General features: G+C 33.4%; 1 protein-coding gene across 3 annotated transcripts in view; it reads right to left on the reverse strand.

Annotated features, from left to right (window-relative positions):
* Positions 1-19,406, reverse strand: part of CSMD3 (CUB and Sushi multiple domains 3) — a 579,290-nt gene that overhangs the window by 119,081 nt on the left and 440,803 nt on the right. For all 3 annotated transcript variants that reach the window (XM_050970810.1, XM_030234789.2, XM_050970809.1), the window contains one exon: positions 15,205-15,321. In XM_050970810.1, the coding sequence (XP_050826767.1) occupies positions 15,205-15,321 (117 nt within the window). The remainder of the gene's footprint in view (positions 1-15,204; positions 15,322-19,406) is intronic.

The following is a 19,406-nucleotide window of genomic DNA, read 5'->3' on the forward strand; positions in this document are numbered from 1 at the left end:
CATCAATCAAATGATCAACTGATAGGAAAACCTCATGCCCATTCTCAGAAGAAAGAGAGGAATTCCTCACAAAATACACACCTGCATTAAGATTTGACTAGCCTAGCATTATGACAGTCACTTTCAACCAGTGTTCTTTGCAGAAGTTACACAGGTTTTTTTAATATTTTTAGGAAGAAGAGGGGAGGAAAGAGTGGGGTTTTTCTTGTTTTGTTTGGTTTTTTTTTTTTTTTTTTTTGTAAGAAATGGGACATTATTTGAATTTTTCATTTCTACAATTTCTTTTGGATGTCACTTTCAAGACATCTCAAAACAGCCATGGAGTAGCCTCGAAAAAAAAAAATGCATAAATGAATATCAGAATATCTGCATCTGGAAATATTTTCAAGTTAAGGTGCATGCATTATTTATATGAGGTAGCTCTTCAAGACAAGAGTTTTGCATAACATACCTTCATAATGGAAATTATATATTATAAACTCAGAGATGATCTGATAGAAAGATTTATTATGACCCTTTGCTGTTTTAATCTATGACAAAAGCAGAAAAATTACTTTTACCATAATGTTAAAAAAGACAGTCTACCTACTGTTACAATTTATATCTGCCCCTCCTATAGGAACATAGCCTTTCTCTTTAAATGGCTCCTTTCATTTAAGTATTTCGCTTTGATACAAGAGATAACAAAAATGTATGAATTTTTCCGTTGTATTTAGGATGAATCAGCAATACACTGTGATGCATTGAACTACAAATACAAATGACAGACTGACTCAGTATTTTTAAAGTAACTTATATTGATGTTGACACCAAATAAACAGATATTTTCCCCCTTCTGCTGAGAAAAATGTCCAGTAAAGCTGCAAGATAATTTAAATGTTTGTTTGGCTCTTTGAAGAGAAGCAGTTCAATAGTCTCTGAGAAGGTTTTTGGAGGAAAAGATTGAAAGATGACACCCTAAAGAGATGATCTTACAAAATTCATGGACAGGAGTACTGCTCTCAGTAAGCAAACCTAAATTAATTTTGGCCAGCTCACATAAAAGAATTAGAAGATTTGATCTTTTGCTGGTCAGTGTAATACTTCAGTTTGACATAACACTGACTATGTCTGAATTAGCACTGCTACTATAATTTTCTAAATTAAAATAGTAGCAGAGATCTCAGTTTTAAAAAATGTTTCTCCTCTTACATTTCCAAACATTTTGTTGTCTGCCAGTTACTGCTAATACATTAAGTCTAGTCTGTGTCTGTAACAGGGATCTTTAGTGATATCAGTTGTATTTCTCTGTAATGGTTGACACTCCTTATCATATGCTGTAACAGGAAAATTATTGTTTGTGAATACAAAGTAGAGTCTCTGCTAATAGTATCTTGTTCTGTAAATCCTGATTCATTTCAAAGCAACAGAATAAAACAGTTGTCTAGTGTTCCTGACCTTGGAAGAAGTAAAAATTATTCCACCTGTATGAGCCTCTTGGGTGCACTACAGACTAGATGCCAAAATAAGGCTAGAGAGGGGTGTATGTGTAAACCATTGAAAGGGATATTCAATGAGAAACATGATGATTTGTCCTCTCCTGTTACTGTATTCCTGCATTCTCAGACTCAGAGAGGAACAAGGAGATGGAATCTGCTGATTTCTCATGTTTGAAAAAAGGAAATATTTATCTGAATGTATAAAAAGACAGTAAGAATAAATTTGGAGACAGAAGATGGGGCAGTTATTAACACTAGAAACTAAGCATGAGGAAGCGATGTTAAATTGCACAGAAAAAAAGCTTACATTCATATTTCTCCCAAATGAGCGCAATTCCACATAAAATGTGAGATTTAGGACTTTTCCTGGAGCTGGAAAAGGACTGAACTCTCCTAATTAACACATTTCCTGCTTTTTTCTAAAATCAGCAGAGCTTATTACACTAAAAAAGTTATCATTCTCCTCTGGCTTCTAACCTCTGCCTCCTTTTCTGCAACTCTCATCCCTCTCTCCTGGCCTGAATCATCATGAAGACATGTAAAGATCTTTCAGGATCTGCAACAACACAACAGTAGAGGGAAAACAGTTAAACTGCAATTTTTTTTTAATTTACTAGTTATGTAATGTTATTTTATATTATTAATTACAGAGTATATTATTTTCAATAATGTAAAAATTACTATTTTGTACAACTGCTATCAGAGAAACCTGAAGGAAGCACCAAACCCCACAACTTTCTTTTCTCTTTATTGATTTGTTTTGATTTTACTCAACTGAAATTCAAACACACATTATTATCACTTGTTTAAAAAGGTACATACATTTATTTATCCCTGTGGACAAAAAACAAAATGTATCTTATAATTTTAACTCCTTTAATACTGTTTAGATTTATTATTTTATATCTAAGATGTTGAATTCATCTCATTTTGTCTTACCTACCTAAAAATAGATGTTTCTTTGAGCCTTATTATTCAGTATTTTTGCTGAGTGAAAGGAAATGTCACACCACATTTAAAAAGAAAAAAGGCCTCTGTTCCTGTGTGTTCTGGTTTCAGCCAGGACAGGGTTACATTTTGCAGTAGCCAGGAGGGGCATGGCCAGGAGGGGAGGTTTTTCTTTACCACCTCATGTGATTGTCAGGTGTTGGGGGGAAGGAAGGCTCTTTGAGGAGTAGGGGTTCCTTCAGATCCTGCGAGCCTGGCAGAGAGAGCCATCTGGTACTGTCTATTATCATCTGGCTTCTTTTCCATGTGAATTGTTTCTTTTCTTATGCCCTTTGTCATTAGTACTATTTCCGTTACTGATCTTATTCTTATCTCATTGCAGTTTACAGTAAATTGTTCTTATCTCAAACCATGATCTTTTGAGCCTCCAGTTCTTATCTCCAGCCACCCACAAGAGGGAAGGGGGATGGGGTAGCAAGTGGCAGTATGGTTTTAGTGGGAAAACTAAATTGGACTAAATTTCCCAAATCACAAGACTGTGAAATTTCCTTGGCCTACTATTTTATTTTTTCTTCTATTTTTTTTTATTTTTGAAAGAATGTCATTCTCAATGTCTTGCATGAAAAATATACCTCTCATATGTTGCCAATGTCGTTTCTAAACTAGGGAAAGAAGATTGAAGTGATAATGCAGCTGAAGTAGAACAGTTTGACAAAAAAAAAAAAAATACAGCTGGCCCTAGGCAGTAATTATATGTTATTTAATAGACTGAGAGTGAGTTAACAGACCTGGAGCACTGACTAGAATGAGAATTAGAAATTTAATTTGAATAAAAGCTGCATGGAGAAAGCCTACAATAAATAGGGCAATATATTGTTTGATATAAAAGTACAATAGTTTCAAAGCATCCTACTGAAACGCTTTAATGAAGGTGTGTAGACATTTTCCTACATTATGTCAGTTCTATATTTAGTCTTTCTTAAAAACTAAAGTAGGTCTTTGGTCACTAGTAATGTTTGTTAATTGGGTATTTTTGTGGTGTATAACACAACACATTTTAAATGATGATAATGCCTAACAGAATAATCAGTGATTAATGCTATAAACCTAAATAAAAGCAGAGGAATGAGAGAATTATGTTTCAGATCTACTTTGCACAGGCGGTATTTCATGAGATTATTTTACCAAGGCAGTAGTCAAAGCTGCAGACCTAGCTGCTAATTTGAAATTAACTGTTTTGTACAGTTTAAACTGCTGACTTCAAATCTCCTCTGAGGGGAGTAGCAAGGGAGACAAAATTGTGTTCACATGTCTATTATTTTTCTTCTTCTAAATAAAACACTGTTATTATGTGCAAGTGCTCAGGATTCTCTGAAAGGGACAAGACAATTAGGTGGAATGCTTTTCACTTGGGCCCAGCAATTGTAACCTAAAGAGGATTTTCTTTAGTCTCTTGCAAAATAGGGTGTGAACAGGAAAAGAATCCAAGACTGTTCAGCTAACAGCTAGTGATGTACTTTATCGTGAAGAAGGCACTACTCAGATAATAATATTCTGAGACCAGTTGGGCACGTTGCATGATCCATCACTTCATTGGTCCATTTTACTGAGAGAAATGATTGGAAGAGGTTAGACAATGCAGACAGTAAGTAGGAGGCCATTGCCCTGCTACTACAAAAGTGTTCTGAACCACAGAAATGTGAAGATCTTGGTAATCTTGAACATGGGCAACATTTTCCGATCCTGCTTCATTGTGTTCTTACACAATGGCTTACATGCTTTGAGAAAACAAACCTCAATCACACTTTCACAGTATCTGACTGTCTAAGATTTTCTGAAAAGAAAAAAACTGGTGGAAGTAAAATATCTGAATTTTGTTTATTGCTGATTTTTCTATTACAGTCTCTGAACTGAAGGAGAAAGGAAACACCTGCAACTTTTTGTTGTTTTTCTTAGTTCTTAACAGTAGCCTGTATATAACAGAAGGGATACCCAAAAAGACAACAAATTTAGAAAAAATGGTTTTGTTGATGACTTTTGTAATGGCATTAACAAAATCATTCATAAAACTATTTTAGAAACACAAATTACATGAAGTTCAAATTAATTGTATTTTTCAAACACCTTCATTATAGTTCTAGGAAAAAATGACTTTTTAATATAAGAAAATTATAAAAAAAATGTAGCAAGGGACCATGAAATAGTCTAATGAGGTATTTTAGTAAGGTGCCCATATTTGGAGGCTGGTCTTCCTTTGATAAATTTGTTTTTAAGTCTCTCTCTAATGCTTATGGAAGGACCACAGGGAGACTAACCTCTTAAGTAATATACATAGTAGAAGGAATAAACAATTTACACTCTGGTGTAACAATAGTAATAATAAGAAGAATACAAAAATAGAACACTATTATGCCAACATATATAAGAACTTTATTAAGATAGGAGGTTTAATTCAAACCACACTATTAATTATGTAATAAGGGTTTTAAATTTAATGGTAAAGTCACTTTGAAAAAGCTCTGTTTCTTCAGTCACCTCTCAGCTAATTAAGAGCTACTAATTAAAAGTACAACAGCTTTCTACATAAAATAATTATCTTTTATCATCCTACTAGTAAATGTTAATTTTTAGATCAGATGATTAATCACTTCATTCATCTGAAACAAATTATCACTTCAGTTTACTGAATCATATGGATGAAATTAATATTTGAGTAATTATTTTTCTTTTCATTTGTAGGCAAACCCAAAAGAACTCCCAGTGGAACGTTCAAAAAAAAAAAAAAAAACCCAAAAAAACCAAAAACAAAGGGAGAAAACATTGAAATAATCCTTCATAGTCAAAATCATCAAAAATTATATAAAGGAAACCTGTGAAAGTGAAAATGTTTCAGCCATTTGATGGCAGTAAATACAAGAAACAGGACTTCATCAATATGATCCTTTTAGTAAATAGAACCACTTATCAGTTGCCAGTCTGGCAACAGATGTGTTGCCAGTCTGCCTGAGTCTATAACTGAAATGTGAAGCCAAAACCTAGGGAGAGTTTCAAAACCTAAATGAGAAACTTTTTTGTTTTTGGAGAAAGCAAATCTTGCATAACAATCAGCTTGTCATTTCAGGATCTACAGTCCTTTATAGAAAAAGGGAATGGGAGAAAGGAGGATGAGAACAGGAAGAACAGATGGCTTGAAGAAACAAAAGTTTGACTTGGTGATTCAGTAATGAGAACCTTATGAAACACAGGCTTTTTAGAAGCCTATTTCTGATTGTCTATTATAATTTCTCAACAGTGCAAGTGGGTGTTTACCATTACATGTATTTTAAAATGACAGGTCTCTCCAGGCCTCCAGTATTGAAGCAAAAAGCAGAGTATTCCATCCAAAGCTACAATTAATACATACACTGTTAGAGTGGAACTTGAAGTGTGATACTCACAACAAGAGAACCACATTTTTCTGACGTCATCCCAAGCATTTACAAAACCTGGGCAGATCTGGTACAGGTGCTTTATCAGACCAGTGCTCTTGCATGGTCTTATCCCATGTAAATAACAAAGTTTATGTTTGCCTTTTTCTTCTCATGCAACTCTCATATAATCAGTTTGAGCTGAGCAAGTCTCATTAGCCAAGTGTTGGTTGCAGGGAGGCTTAAGCCTTTCATAAAATATAGGTATATGTATCCATCCATATATATATATATATATATATATATATATATATACACACACACATATACATACACACTACTTTTCCTACTCTTCCCATTCCTTCTTCTGCTATTCATCCCTTGAAATCATCAATTATATGGTCCTCCTCCAGTTTCCTACATTACTGACATGCCCTAGGTGCTACCTCTCAGAAACAATAGGACTGTCATCCTTCAGTTGTTTCCATTATGGCCTCCAAACCCAGAAATTCAACATCTTCACTAAGTAACAACTCAAAGTCATTTTGTCTCACCAAATAGCCATATTTTGACAGTCTTTTAATGACTTCCCAAAATACAAGTCAAGTTCTAAACTCATACAAAGAGATGGGATTATTTTTTGCCTCAAAATATGTGCAACTACCAACTTCCAAATTTGTTTTTTTCCCCTCTTAGAGAATTTACTCACATTTTCCTGAAATTTACTGACATTTTCCTGAAATTTACTCATGTTTTCAGAGCAGATGCAATTCATGTCTATCTAAAATTCAACTAGAAAATTTCTTTCAAAAGTACTATAAATAGACAACTGGATACAACTGGGAGGGGGATGTTAGCTAGTGGCTAACACCCCCCTCCCCTTTTTTCAGTAAAGCAGATTGTTCAGGGATTCTTTTTCAAGCAAGTGCAATAATCAGCCAGTTCTATAGTCAGGAATATATGTTGAAGAAACACAAAGCAAAACATAGTGGGGACTGCAAAGACCTTTTTATTTGTTTTCTAAACAAAGGAAATTAAATAGAAATCACTGAGAGGATCCAGTATCTTTGAAGTTTGTGTACACAGTGGTGAACACAAATATTTGAATCAATACAGGTAATCTTACTTGAGAGAGAATTGGCTTATATCCAAAGGAATATAATGAAGAGGAAAAGTCAGAAATATGGATTACATGTATGTAAACAGGGCCTAGCAGTGAACCATTTTATAAGCAGAAGATATTTTGTAAAAGAAATTTTTGCAGTTCCTTGATCCTAGGCTGATCCTAACGAGTTCCTTCCCTGAAATATGCAGTGGAGGGGGAGAAACATAGCAAAAACCCCAAACTGCTAAAACCAAAGAAGCACAAACCCCAAGAGAAAGAAAGGCCTGGTCCCTACAACTGGCCAGGCTTGAAGACTGTGAAAGCAGCTTTTTTACTCATGAGAGATTAACAGGAAAAATGATGCCTTCATTATTAATATAACTTTATGATAAAATGTCCTAATAAATGGAGATTCAAGATTTTGCTATTGTCTTTCCAAAGTACTGAAATCTGTTCCTAAGAAGTAAACCAAAGAGAAAACAGAATGTTTAGAATATATGTCACCATTCAGTCTCCTCCTTGGGACAGTAATGAGTTGAAAAGCTCTAAGCAGTGACTGTAATGTAGTCTTTCATCCAATGTATGGAATAACCAGAAACCCAGACTAATTTCAGCTATTTTAATAACAGCCTTTTCTGTGAACAAGATTTGATGATTAAATATTTGGAGCAGCTGGAGTCATACTGCTTAGAAAATTAAAAAAAAAAAACAAACAAGAAAAAGTCTTTAGAAATGTTTCATCAATTCAATCACATTACAGTCAAATTATTTTACTTATTGGGGAGCTGTGAATTTCTTTGAAGACCACAGATGTGGTCTTATTCGACTTTGGGTTTAGGGCATTAAAAAGGCAGTTCTACTGGTGCCATATGTTTATAGTCAAACCCAATAGCTTAAGCTATTTTGTCGTCTGTATTTAATTGGTCATTATTACATTCAAACACATCATTAATATTTGAGCCAAAACTAATCATTTTTATTGAAAAAAATCTAAAAACAGCACTGAAAAAAGTGACTTCAGATCATATGAAGCAACTAAATTCGTTAAATTTCATTTCAAGTGACTTCAGATCATATGAAGCAACTAAATTCTTTAAATTTCAATTCAAAAATACGTTGAATAGTTTGAGGTCCTTTAAATGTCACCCTATGGTGACTTTTTTATTGGCATCTGCTCACTTGGCAAGCATGTTAAGCACTGAACCAATGAATGAAGTACTCCCCAGCTGTGAGTTTGAGTACATAAAACCATCTAGTTCTTCCTCTCAGAACCTAGGAGATTCATAGTTAAGTGGAAAGTGAAGCAAAATGACCTTCTGGTACTTCTGTAATTTATATTGCTAGCATCTCAATGACACAAACTTGTCCTTGAATTAGAAAAGCAAACCAGAAGTTAACAGTTATACAACTAATGCTCACCTGTCTTCTTCAAAAAAATCTTAATTTGCAAGCTCCAGCTATTCTATGGAAAGCCTATAGCACCGTAATCCATGTACACTTGAAATTATCACTATCTACCAGATATGTTTGATAGACAATATTTTGCCAGTGGACTATTCCTATTTAAATAAAAGTAGTCTGTATTATTGTTCTGTGTTTGAAATACAATGAAAAATAAAAACATTTGGTACAACCTTGTTACAAGTATCAAAATATTCTTCAAAGGAATAAATTCTCACATTAAAAAATAAATAATTTCTCAGTTTGTATATTTAGCTTAAATTTCTGTACTATAACTATTTTTATACCAAATTATGAAAATATTAATATTTTAAATGGCACTTTTAGATACGTATTTTGTATATTCTGGAGAAGAGAATACTTAATACTCACTAACGTCCCTCCCAAAACCTCAACTAAAATTATTTCCAGCATTTAATCAATCCTGCCTTTCATTTTCCTTTTTCAGGTGGATACATAAATCCATTAGGTATTCCTTCTGAAGACAGGCTAGAGGGCATGGCTTCCTGTACCTGTAGAAAAACTAACATGATGCAGTCCATCACCTGAAATTCTTGTGTCCAACAACACTCTAAGAAGGAGAGATATTATTGTCAAATATACACTTAATAATAAGACATTATTAGACATTTTGTTCACCTCCACCATTAGGTTTAAAACATTTGAGGATGAGGAGTCACTAAGAATAGCTTGAATTTGAATCAACCAATCCCAAGGCACTAAATGATTGTTCACTGAAAGTCCAGAATTTACATTTATGGATGAAGACTTTTTTTTTAATTAAGATTTTCATGTCCATTTAGGATGTAGAAGATAGACTTCTAAGCTTTTTATTTCTGGCTCAAGAGCAGTACATTCTTTTCTTGCTAAATTGCATGGAATATAATGAGTCAGATTCTACCAATTTTTATTGGTACTCATTATATAGCTATACAATCTTCTTACTTTAAGGAAGAAATGAACCATGCCTTTGTATGGTTAATTTTATGCATTGTAAATTTCAGAAAAATTGTCCGTTTATCATATTTAATCAAAATAATAGTGGAAAATAAATTCATACTCAGTTATTCAATGCACCTTGAATGAACATTGAGAATATTCCATTTCTATTGTGGTAGGAGGGTGCATTAATTTGTTTCAAGCACAATGCACACAATCTACATATTTTTCTGGCCCTAAGCAACCTGACTCCATGCTTAACCCTCTTCAGTGCTCTTCATTAACTCTCAAAATTAAATTTGAAAAAGAATCAAATGAAAAGAGATATACCTATCATGTTAAGTCCATTCAGAGAATTTTCAAATTCAAATAAAATTCTGGCAATGAGCTAAATTGACATAAAGTAAAAGTTACACCAATGATGTGAATGTTTCCATACTGAAACACTCATTTTCATTCATTCCTTAAAAATAATTACTTCAGCAATTGTAATTAAATATTACATATAAATATTTATATGTACACCCTCAGTATTCCATGATGATCACTCTATACTTTAGAAAGCTGAGAAAACAAACCAGAAAACTGAATTACTCAACTAAATTTGATGAAATTAAATTTCTGGAATAAGTGATACATTGTTTTAAAATATTTTTAGTTTTTCTATGGCATGACCTGTGATGGTCAATTTTTATGTTTTTATGCAAAAATTTTGTGAACAAATACAAAAATATAGATGATTTTTTTCTTTAAAAAATAGCTTTATCATTACATTAAAAAAGTGTAAATAATAAATGGTCCCTTTTCTTGGAAATCATTCTGATTTGAAGTAATTTTCTTTTTTGGGAAGGAAAGGTGAGCTGACTTGCTTTTTATAAAATATAGGGTACAAGCTGGATCACTGTCTCTTTCTTCTTAAATTAGTGTCTTGAACCTTTATACAGTTGGACACTCAAGCTTTTGGAGCAGTCTTTGTAGCTTTGCTCCATCTTGTTGACAAGTAATCATTGTTTGAACAGTGCAGTCTCACAGCTTTGGAGTGTTTGCTTGTATAAAAAGAGGTTAGGAGCAGAATCAGATTCCTGCCTATGGCAGTATTTTGATATTTTAGATAATATTCTTTCATTTCTATCTCCCTTTCAGCAAAGTATTGCTTAATTCAGTAATTGTTTAGTTTATGTTTAAAAATATTGATGCTATATATTTAGCCAGTAATTTTCATCCATTTTTACTTAAGATGGAGAGTTAAACCCTCCACATTATAAAAATGTCAGTCCATTTGCATCTACCACATTTCTTAAATTATATTAAGATGTACACAGCAGTGATGATGGATTCAACTTACTAAAATGTTTTTGCTGTAGATCTACATCTGTAGATCTACAGATGTTTGACTGTAATTCAGATAAGTATTATCAAAAATACAATTTTGGTTCTCATTTCCTCTTGATGTGAGGTTGTCATTTGGCACATTCTGCTCCTTATGATCTGTCCTTGCCTATCTTTTTCCTTCCAAATGTAATCTGAGTTTGTCATCAAATCAAACTACTGAAATAACTTAACTGTGACACAACTGTAAAGGGTCTAACAGTTGTAGATGCAGTGAGCTAACAAAAACTTATGCTGACACCATTGTTTGATCAGTGTGTATTTTCACTGGCAGAATAAAATCTGTAGGTTTACCTCCAGTAATTGGTAAAAAAATTATTCTTGCAAGGACATTATTAATAATAACAATAATCCCAAAGTTCAGCTGTTTGGTTCTGCTTTTTTCTTTCCTGTGTTGCTAATATGGAATAACTCAGGTCTATCTCCTAGAAATTCAAGACAATTCATAAGCAAAAGCTGAAAATGGCATAAATGTGTCTGTGAATATAAGGCAGTCATTCAGGAATTGAAGAGAATAGTGGAATTAAATTTCCCTGTTTACAGTAAGCAAACTAGATCTACCTTCATTGCCATAATTCTAAGAAGTCTTGTCCCAAAATATCATTCTTATCAAAAAAATTATTTCAATTTTTTATTATATTTTCCTGTATATGTAAAGCAAATATTTCCATGGAAACTAGACATTTTTCAAATTAATGTTTTAGCTTCTAGGTAGGAAAAGATAGTTCTGCTTTAAATTTCATAATTTTTGATGGCAACCGAGACAATATATTTATTTTGTGATAGCATAGCTCAAAGCCACACTTACATACCTTACAGTGTATGTTCAGTCTATCTTTTTGTTCTAACAAAAAAAAGCCATTTGCTGAGGCCAGCTGATATAAAATCTATTTTACTGTTAAAAATATTAATTTAAAAAGAAGTATAGATGACACCATTATACAGAGAGAGCATACAAATTAGGTCATGTTCATCAGGGAAAATAAATAAAATCTCAAACATCTGCATTTTAGTTGCAACCAAAGCTGTATTTCAGGATTGAACAATTAAGAATCATTACACCACTTTAAAATATCAGTGGGAGAGTGTCAGATAAGAAGCTGAGTCTTCCATGTTTACAGAAGATTTTGCCTGTGGCACACTATGTGCTTTTGTGAATCATTTATCTTGTTGCTTAAACCTGTCATGCTATGAAATATTGCAACTGTGATTCTGCATGACAGAATAATGAAACACTGGGAAAAAGTCCACATTGAAGTGACTTTTCCACAGAATTTTTGACTTGAGAACCCGAGAAGCTGCAGATGAAATAGGTTTTCTTTTCAGTCCATCAAAAACTAATCCAGGCCAATGAGTTCCCATCTACACACTGAATATGTTATTACATTGTTTGTGGGTTTTTTCTCTATTTACCAGGTTTTCACTTTTTTTTTTCTCTAACTGTTCTTTGGTTGAAGTTCTCGTATACTGTATTGGATGCCAAAACAAGTTCTTGAAGAGTTTCCATTCAGCAAATATTTGATTGCTGTATTTCACACTGAAAGATGGAGACACAGAGAAAATGACAGATTTGTTGCTTTTTTCTTTAGGAAAATTTAATTATCATATGTCAGCAGCTTTGCTGGGGTACCCCTTTGTAGCAATGTATCTGAACAACTTAGACTACACTGAGCGCCAGCAATACTGCTTGTAGTTCTTCTTAGCAGAGCCCTCTGGAACGCATCAAGGTTACAAAGACATAAACTGTTCTAAAATAAGAAAGAAGAGGCTGAGAAACAGAATATCAAGACCGCAAGGACTTGATAACAGAGAGCTGTGAGGCACCTGGACTGTAACCAATCACATCCTCTGAAGAGTGCGCGCAGAACGCACGGACAGGATAGCGGCACCGAGCGAGCAAGGCGTGATCAGTGTGTGCAGTAGTTGCAGAATCTATGAATAAGTGCATAATGTATACAGTAAATGGCTTCTGCTCAATCAAATTGGTTAGTTGCACAGGAGTCTTGGTTTCCCAACCCCCTTCACTCTCAAAAGATTATTTTGACTCTTTTTTATTGTGAGTAATCTCTGTCAAATCTACATGATGTGATGCATATTAGCAAGTGAATTAAATACGAAATCTGGTGTCTTTTTCCACAAAGGCCAAATTTTTTGTCAGTGAGTGTTCCCTACATATCAACAATTGCAAGCGAAGACTCTTAATGCAATATCATCTATCAGGACCCAAAACAACAGAGTTACAGGAACAAAGATTTTAAAATTGATCTGAATGACCTCAGCATTGCAATTTTATGACTATTCTTCTCTGAAACTTAAATATATTTTGATGAGTAAGAGGTAAAAGCTATTAGATAAAACACATTCATTACTCATACTGTAAAACTTCAGACTGAGACAAATAATTACAGTGAATGTAAAAAACTTCTGTTAAATCAATTGTCAAAATTACTTTGCCTTTCTTAATTACTGGAATAATTTTAGTAAAGACAGATTACAGAGAGAGCCCAGGTCAGGAAAAAAAATCTATATTAATAATTTACAGAAAAAATTGCACACCGGTGTACAATTCAAAGAAAGATTCAGATTTTAAAATGTGCCCTTCTGGGTGTGAGGAATGTTGCTTCCTATTCTGTATGAGTATCATTGGAAAAAAAACAGCTAAAACAGAAATATCTTTTTTAGCACTTGTTTCAATGTGTCATGTCATCCTCATTTTCAGTGGTGACTACCAGATACCTTTTTTACCTTTCTCTTTAAACAGATTTTTCTTTTCTGCATTCACAAATGTGGATCAAATATCATCCATGACATATTCTACAGGTACCTAAATTGTCAAAATGCACTATTTAAACACAAGAAAAAAAAGTAAAGGTCTATCCCAAGGTAGGACAGAGAAAAAGTTTAGGTATTCTATAATATTTATATTCCACAATATGTCAGTGAATCCATATATGCTAAGGTTAAGCATGTTTAGACCTTCTTATTTGCATCAGTATTTTTTGACTAATTACTGTGAAACAGTTAAACAGAATTCCTTAATTCTGTAACTATCATTCTTAGTGTGTAAGAAAACCAGTATTTCTCAAATTATTCCAAATTACTATGCAGAGCACTGGGATTTTTCCCCATTTCCATGTGCTGCTTTAGGAAATCTGGTTTATTTCTGGAAATCATAAAACTGTACATTTTGAGTCTAATATTGTAGTAATTTTAAGGCTTTACATTTTGACATCTGTTTCAAAAACTAAGCACCACTATAATGATATTAAATGAGTAACTTCAGATTTGATGATAATGGGAGGATATAAAATTTACAGTTTATCTAAAAATTATTAGCTGTGTCAAAAGTCCATGCTTATAATAGCTAGAAATAAACCAAAAACTGCACATCTGCCTAATTTTTTCTTAATATTTTTGGAATAAAGATAAATCAGCATGACTTAGGAGGCAATACTTTTAAAAACCTATTAATTTTGTAGTAGTCTATGCACCTCTACACTCTACCCAAGAACAAGCTAATTGGATATTAAGGGAGTTCAGATATCATGAGTATGGCAGATGGACACACAGCAGCTGAAGCACTGTCTTTAATTTGGCTAATATGTTTGCAGAATCAACATGAAGGAAGGTTAAGAAACACAAACCCCCATCCCCAGGCACCTGTTATTTGATAAACTGAAATGTGAGCTGGGGGTCATAATGAAGTCCTGATTATCCAAGCTAAAATCCACAGCATGGATATTTAAAGCTGAAATGGTACTCAATATGTGGCATAACACTTACCAAGAAGTCAAAGTGAACAAAATCCCCATCAGCTGGTATCATAGACATTTAGTAATAAAGTGAGATAGAATAATTCTTAAATCCAGGGAGGTAAACTGTCTTTGTAAGGGACAGAAGACACCATTAAAATATTGGTCTAATCAATAGAAAAAATGTTAGTATGGAAGTGGAGTTTTAATGGAGGATCAGAGAATCTATAAAACCCAATCAGAAACCTGCTGCTCTAATTTTATTTGTCAATAAAGACTATGCCATTGCCTCATGATGGAGAGAAGCCAAGGGTTAAAAGAGCAACATTACCAAATATTTAGGATAAACATTGCTTTCCCTGCTTACACGGACTTACTGGAGCTATGCTTCACTTTCTAGAGCATAGGCACATCACCCTGGGTGAAAAGAAACCTGAAGTAGTACCACTAATATATTTGGTTAGCATCACAGTGGTATTCTAAGTTACATTCTAGCTATCACAGTGAGACAAAATTACTGAACACTAATTTCAAAAGAAAAAGGGCAACATAAGTGTTTTGAGAAAATAATGCACTGTAAAATGCTAGAAGTGTTAGTAGAAGTATCAGCTTAAAACGGCTTATTCACATTAATAATTTTATGTAAAAGCAACCATAAAAATCATCCAGAATTGTTGAAAGTATCCAGGCAACAGAAAGATATTAATGAGACCAGACCTACTTACCAAATTCCTTAGGAACAGTGATAGAGTAAATACAGTTGTGACCAACACTATAATTCTTGGGGTAGTTTGGTGATAATACAGTCCCTTCAGAACCAGTTGATCGGCTTCCACAGGGTGCTAGAAAGTGAAGATAACTGGTTTTAAAAATGTAATATCATTAAAAAATCAGTTTAAATTGTGTTACAAAGCAGAGTGATGCGGAGTCCCCAGGCAGGTGCATTTGTTGTATGTTGGTATATGATATTACAGGAAATTTTATTACACTTCTACACGGGATTAAATTTGTACATCCTGAGACAAAGAGTATGTGCAATTTTCTCATATATCAAATGAGAATTGATGGCATTCTGCAGATTTCCAGATCAATTATTTTTTCTTTAAAATTTATAAACCTTTTTAATAAAAGTAATGATGTGGTTTATATGCAATATGCTATTATATGCAGCAAACAAAACTATTATTCATTCATATGAGGTTTTATACTATGTTAAGAGCATAGATTATACAGCCCTTCTGCACACTAGTAAATTCCTTCTCATGCCAAAACACTCATCATGCAAAATAATGTCTACAACTACTGATATAAGAAAGTCAGGTTTCTTTACTGAATATGATGTATCACTTACTTATATCTCAATTATTTATAACGTTATATATTAAAAGTTATGAGCACATACTTTTCTTTATCACAGAAACATCATGTTTATGCTACCACAGCCATAATACTTGATCAAATGGAAGATAGATACAAATGCATTTTACCACAACAATATATTTTTCCAAGGTTTATAACAAAACTTAGTATTTGACATTATTCAAAAATGCCAAGCAAGAAACAATATTATTTCTTCTTTTTTTTTTTTTTTTCATCAGATGTACAGGTGCATATACATGAAACATTATTCAATCTTAGTGGTCTCCTATGTCTATTACCTGCTTGTCATAGAGACTTTGTAATTTAGGGCTTTAATTTAGATTTAACCCTAATCTATTTTCAAGACCATGGAATCTTTTTAGAACAATTTTTCTCTTTTGGACTATAAAGCATCTTAATGAGTTTAGTGTTAACTTATCTATTTAACAAATTTATTTCCTGTTAAGACATGAATTTATAAATGAATTGGTACCCAATGTGTCATTTGCTAAACACAGCTGGGGTTTTTTGTGGTATTCTCTCAAAATGTAAATACTTCATGAATTATACTAAATAAGAAAAAGATGGTTTTCTTACTACTATTCCAGAAGACTTTATCTTGTACTTGTCATACTAAATTAAAGATATTTATTAGTATAGCTACAAATTACACATTTTAACACTACTTTTAGTTAATTCACACAAAATGTTCGGTGGAGTATACCATGAAAAGAACACATCTTTAAAATGTAGCAAGTTAAGGCCCCAACACTTTGAGAACAGGTTTATGCAATTTGCATTAGCATGGATTCCTTTCAGTCTGGTGTAACTTCAAAGTTTGGCAGGTTGTGTACCTGAAACAGGAGCAGATGGCACCTATTGCATGCACAGTTTGGAAATGATTTAATGGATTGTTGTGAAAGTCACGGTATTTGAAATATAGCAACAGAAGGGTCTTGACTTTTGTTTGTGCACATGTGTATGCATGTGGCAGATGTGGCCCATGCACACACATGCCCCAGACATACTTGAGCTAAGCAAATCCATCAGCACCCAGACCAGGATGGGCTCTTGGTGAGGCTCAGGACAGCGGACGGGCACACGCCCTGACACTCGGGGTGAGCTCTGACTTCCACGTGTACACGGAATATTGCCCTCTGTGGCTAAAAGAGTAATCTCAGTGCCTTCCCTCAATCCACCACCATGTGAAATATTAGAATTCATGATCTCTGGTGAAAACATATTTAGATAATAGAACTACTGGGACTTTTTCCAAGAAGCAGTAAGTGTCTTGGCTGAGCCTCATTTGCAGACGCTTATTTGCCAGGAGTTACTGGAAAAACACAAAGTAAGAAACCTTCACTATTTAAATGTGGCAAATATTTGTGGCAAAACCAGATTTGCTTACCAGCTTGTAAGTACTCAAGATTTTCTATTCCAGATTTTGGATTACACAGAAGTGAATACGGAAGAATATAAGCAACAAAAGCATTAAAATAAGTGAAATTGGATTGTAAAAAAAAAAAAAAAAAAATCCCTAACTCCATTTCCCTCTTTACTGTTTGTGAGTTGAATTAAGCTACAATCATCAATACCACTGTCCCACTCTAGCATTCACATCATTATTACACTTTTCTAATCAGCAGAAATAATGTGCAAATTTAGGGTAAAATTACAATTCCACTAAAGTCAATGGCATTGACACAAAAATGAACATAATTTCACACTTAATGAAACTTGAAGTCTTTGTACACAAAAGCAGTACTTAAAAAAAAAAAAAGCTAAATACAGTCTTCAGCATATTGTGGACCTTTACTTATAAAAAAATTTATATACTCTATTTCTTTTCTATTCTTACAGGTTGTGCAATTAGTGAAGGCATTAATTTAATTGTAAAAAATGCTTAAAACAGAGCAAAATATATTTAGCTATATAAAGATCTAGAAAAAATATGTCATGATACTTGCAAGATAGTATTATGACAGCTGATACAAAAAACAATCACTGATTTAATTGAAAAAGTCAATATATTCATTGAAAAGTGCTTATAGATATCTAGAAGTCATTAAACCCAAAATTTTTTGCAAATTAAGAAAAAAAATGTCAAGCATCTTCAAAAATCTGAGAGTTCTCATTAATACTGAACTATGGTTAAAATAACTTCCTAGTCTCTAAAAGGTGAAGATAATACCATTTTCTTTTACAGCAGATAATTAAAATGTTTATCTGACACTGTATGAAACTTCTAAATATTTTTCCCCCACGCTGAATTCCATGAAAGTACAATACATCTGCACAGGATTTAAAAGGGCATATATATATGCTCACACAAGAGAAGCTGGCATATATCTGTTCCCACAAGGGGAGATGCACTACTAGTCTGAAGCAGGATTTCCAGTGAGGATCTTTTAGGTACAAGGTCTTTCAAGAAGAGTTGTCTGCAGCCTTTGCTACAATGTACTCAGTACAAACTGGAGTCAGACATGAACTATTTGTCACTCTGGCATATGCAACATACAGTCAGCAGTCAGAACTTAATACCTGTGTTAAGTCTTTCTTTCCTTGAAATTCTTTCCTTGGTCTTCTCATTCTAGATTTTTTTCACTCAGCCCTTTCTGAGTTTACTTTTTCCCTTTTTATGTCCCATATTTTCCAGCTGCTTCTGTAATGGCTCTAATCTTCACAAGAATTCACATTCCTGGGTCTCAAAAACAACTAGTATAAAGGGAAGTTGGTTCAAGATGTAAGCATCCAGATGACCTTTACAAGCTAAGAAAATGTTAAATTTTGTAAATCATTAGGTAGTGAATTATTTAACTCTTATAGCAGCTGGATGGTCCTTCAAGACATTTCTGAATGTGTCAGGGAGGAGGAAGAGATTTGCTTGGTATTTTAGTAGGCTTAGAGAGCTCACTGACTGTATTTCCTTCCTTGGATTTTGGGAAATGTTTAGTTTAACATGCTGAAAAGTTTCAAGAAGAAGAAGAGATTTTACCCTGACCTAACATTAATTACCCTGACAAAATATTAATGCTCAGAAATCAAAGAAGGACATGAAACCATAGCTACAGTGAATTGAAAACATTAGGGTAATGCAAAGATATATTTTTGCCTCCAGAAAACAGCTAGCATCAAGTTGTTTGGATAGATGTAAAAGTTCCACTACTACCATGCTATCCATTGACTTTCACTAATGCTTAATTCAGCTAAGTAGGTCGTACTGCCTTTGTTTCAGTTTTGTAGTGCAAGGATTTGTTTAGTTTCCTTATGAATAGAAAGTCAAAGACTTATAAATTATGAAAATCAGCTTGTCTAATTATTATGCTCTGCACTGAAAATTCTACTTATAATAAAAATCTAGCAAACCCATCACACCCACAAATATTAATTATTAAAACAAACAAAAAATGCAACAAGTACTGAAAACCATTCCCCTGGGAGTGTAAAACATCCATGTAAAACAGAATAAAATAACTTAACCAGTCAACCAACCAGTAAAAAAAGCCCTTCAGGAGGCAACTGATATTTTCTAATGTAATTCTCCAATAGTATTTCATTATTTTTTGAT

Source organism: Serinus canaria, chromosome 2 (assembly GCF_022539315.1).
Source record: "Serinus canaria isolate serCan28SL12 chromosome 2, serCan2020, whole genome shotgun sequence".
In the NCBI taxonomy this organism is placed as follows: domain Eukaryota; kingdom Metazoa; phylum Chordata; class Aves; order Passeriformes; family Fringillidae; genus Serinus; species Serinus canaria.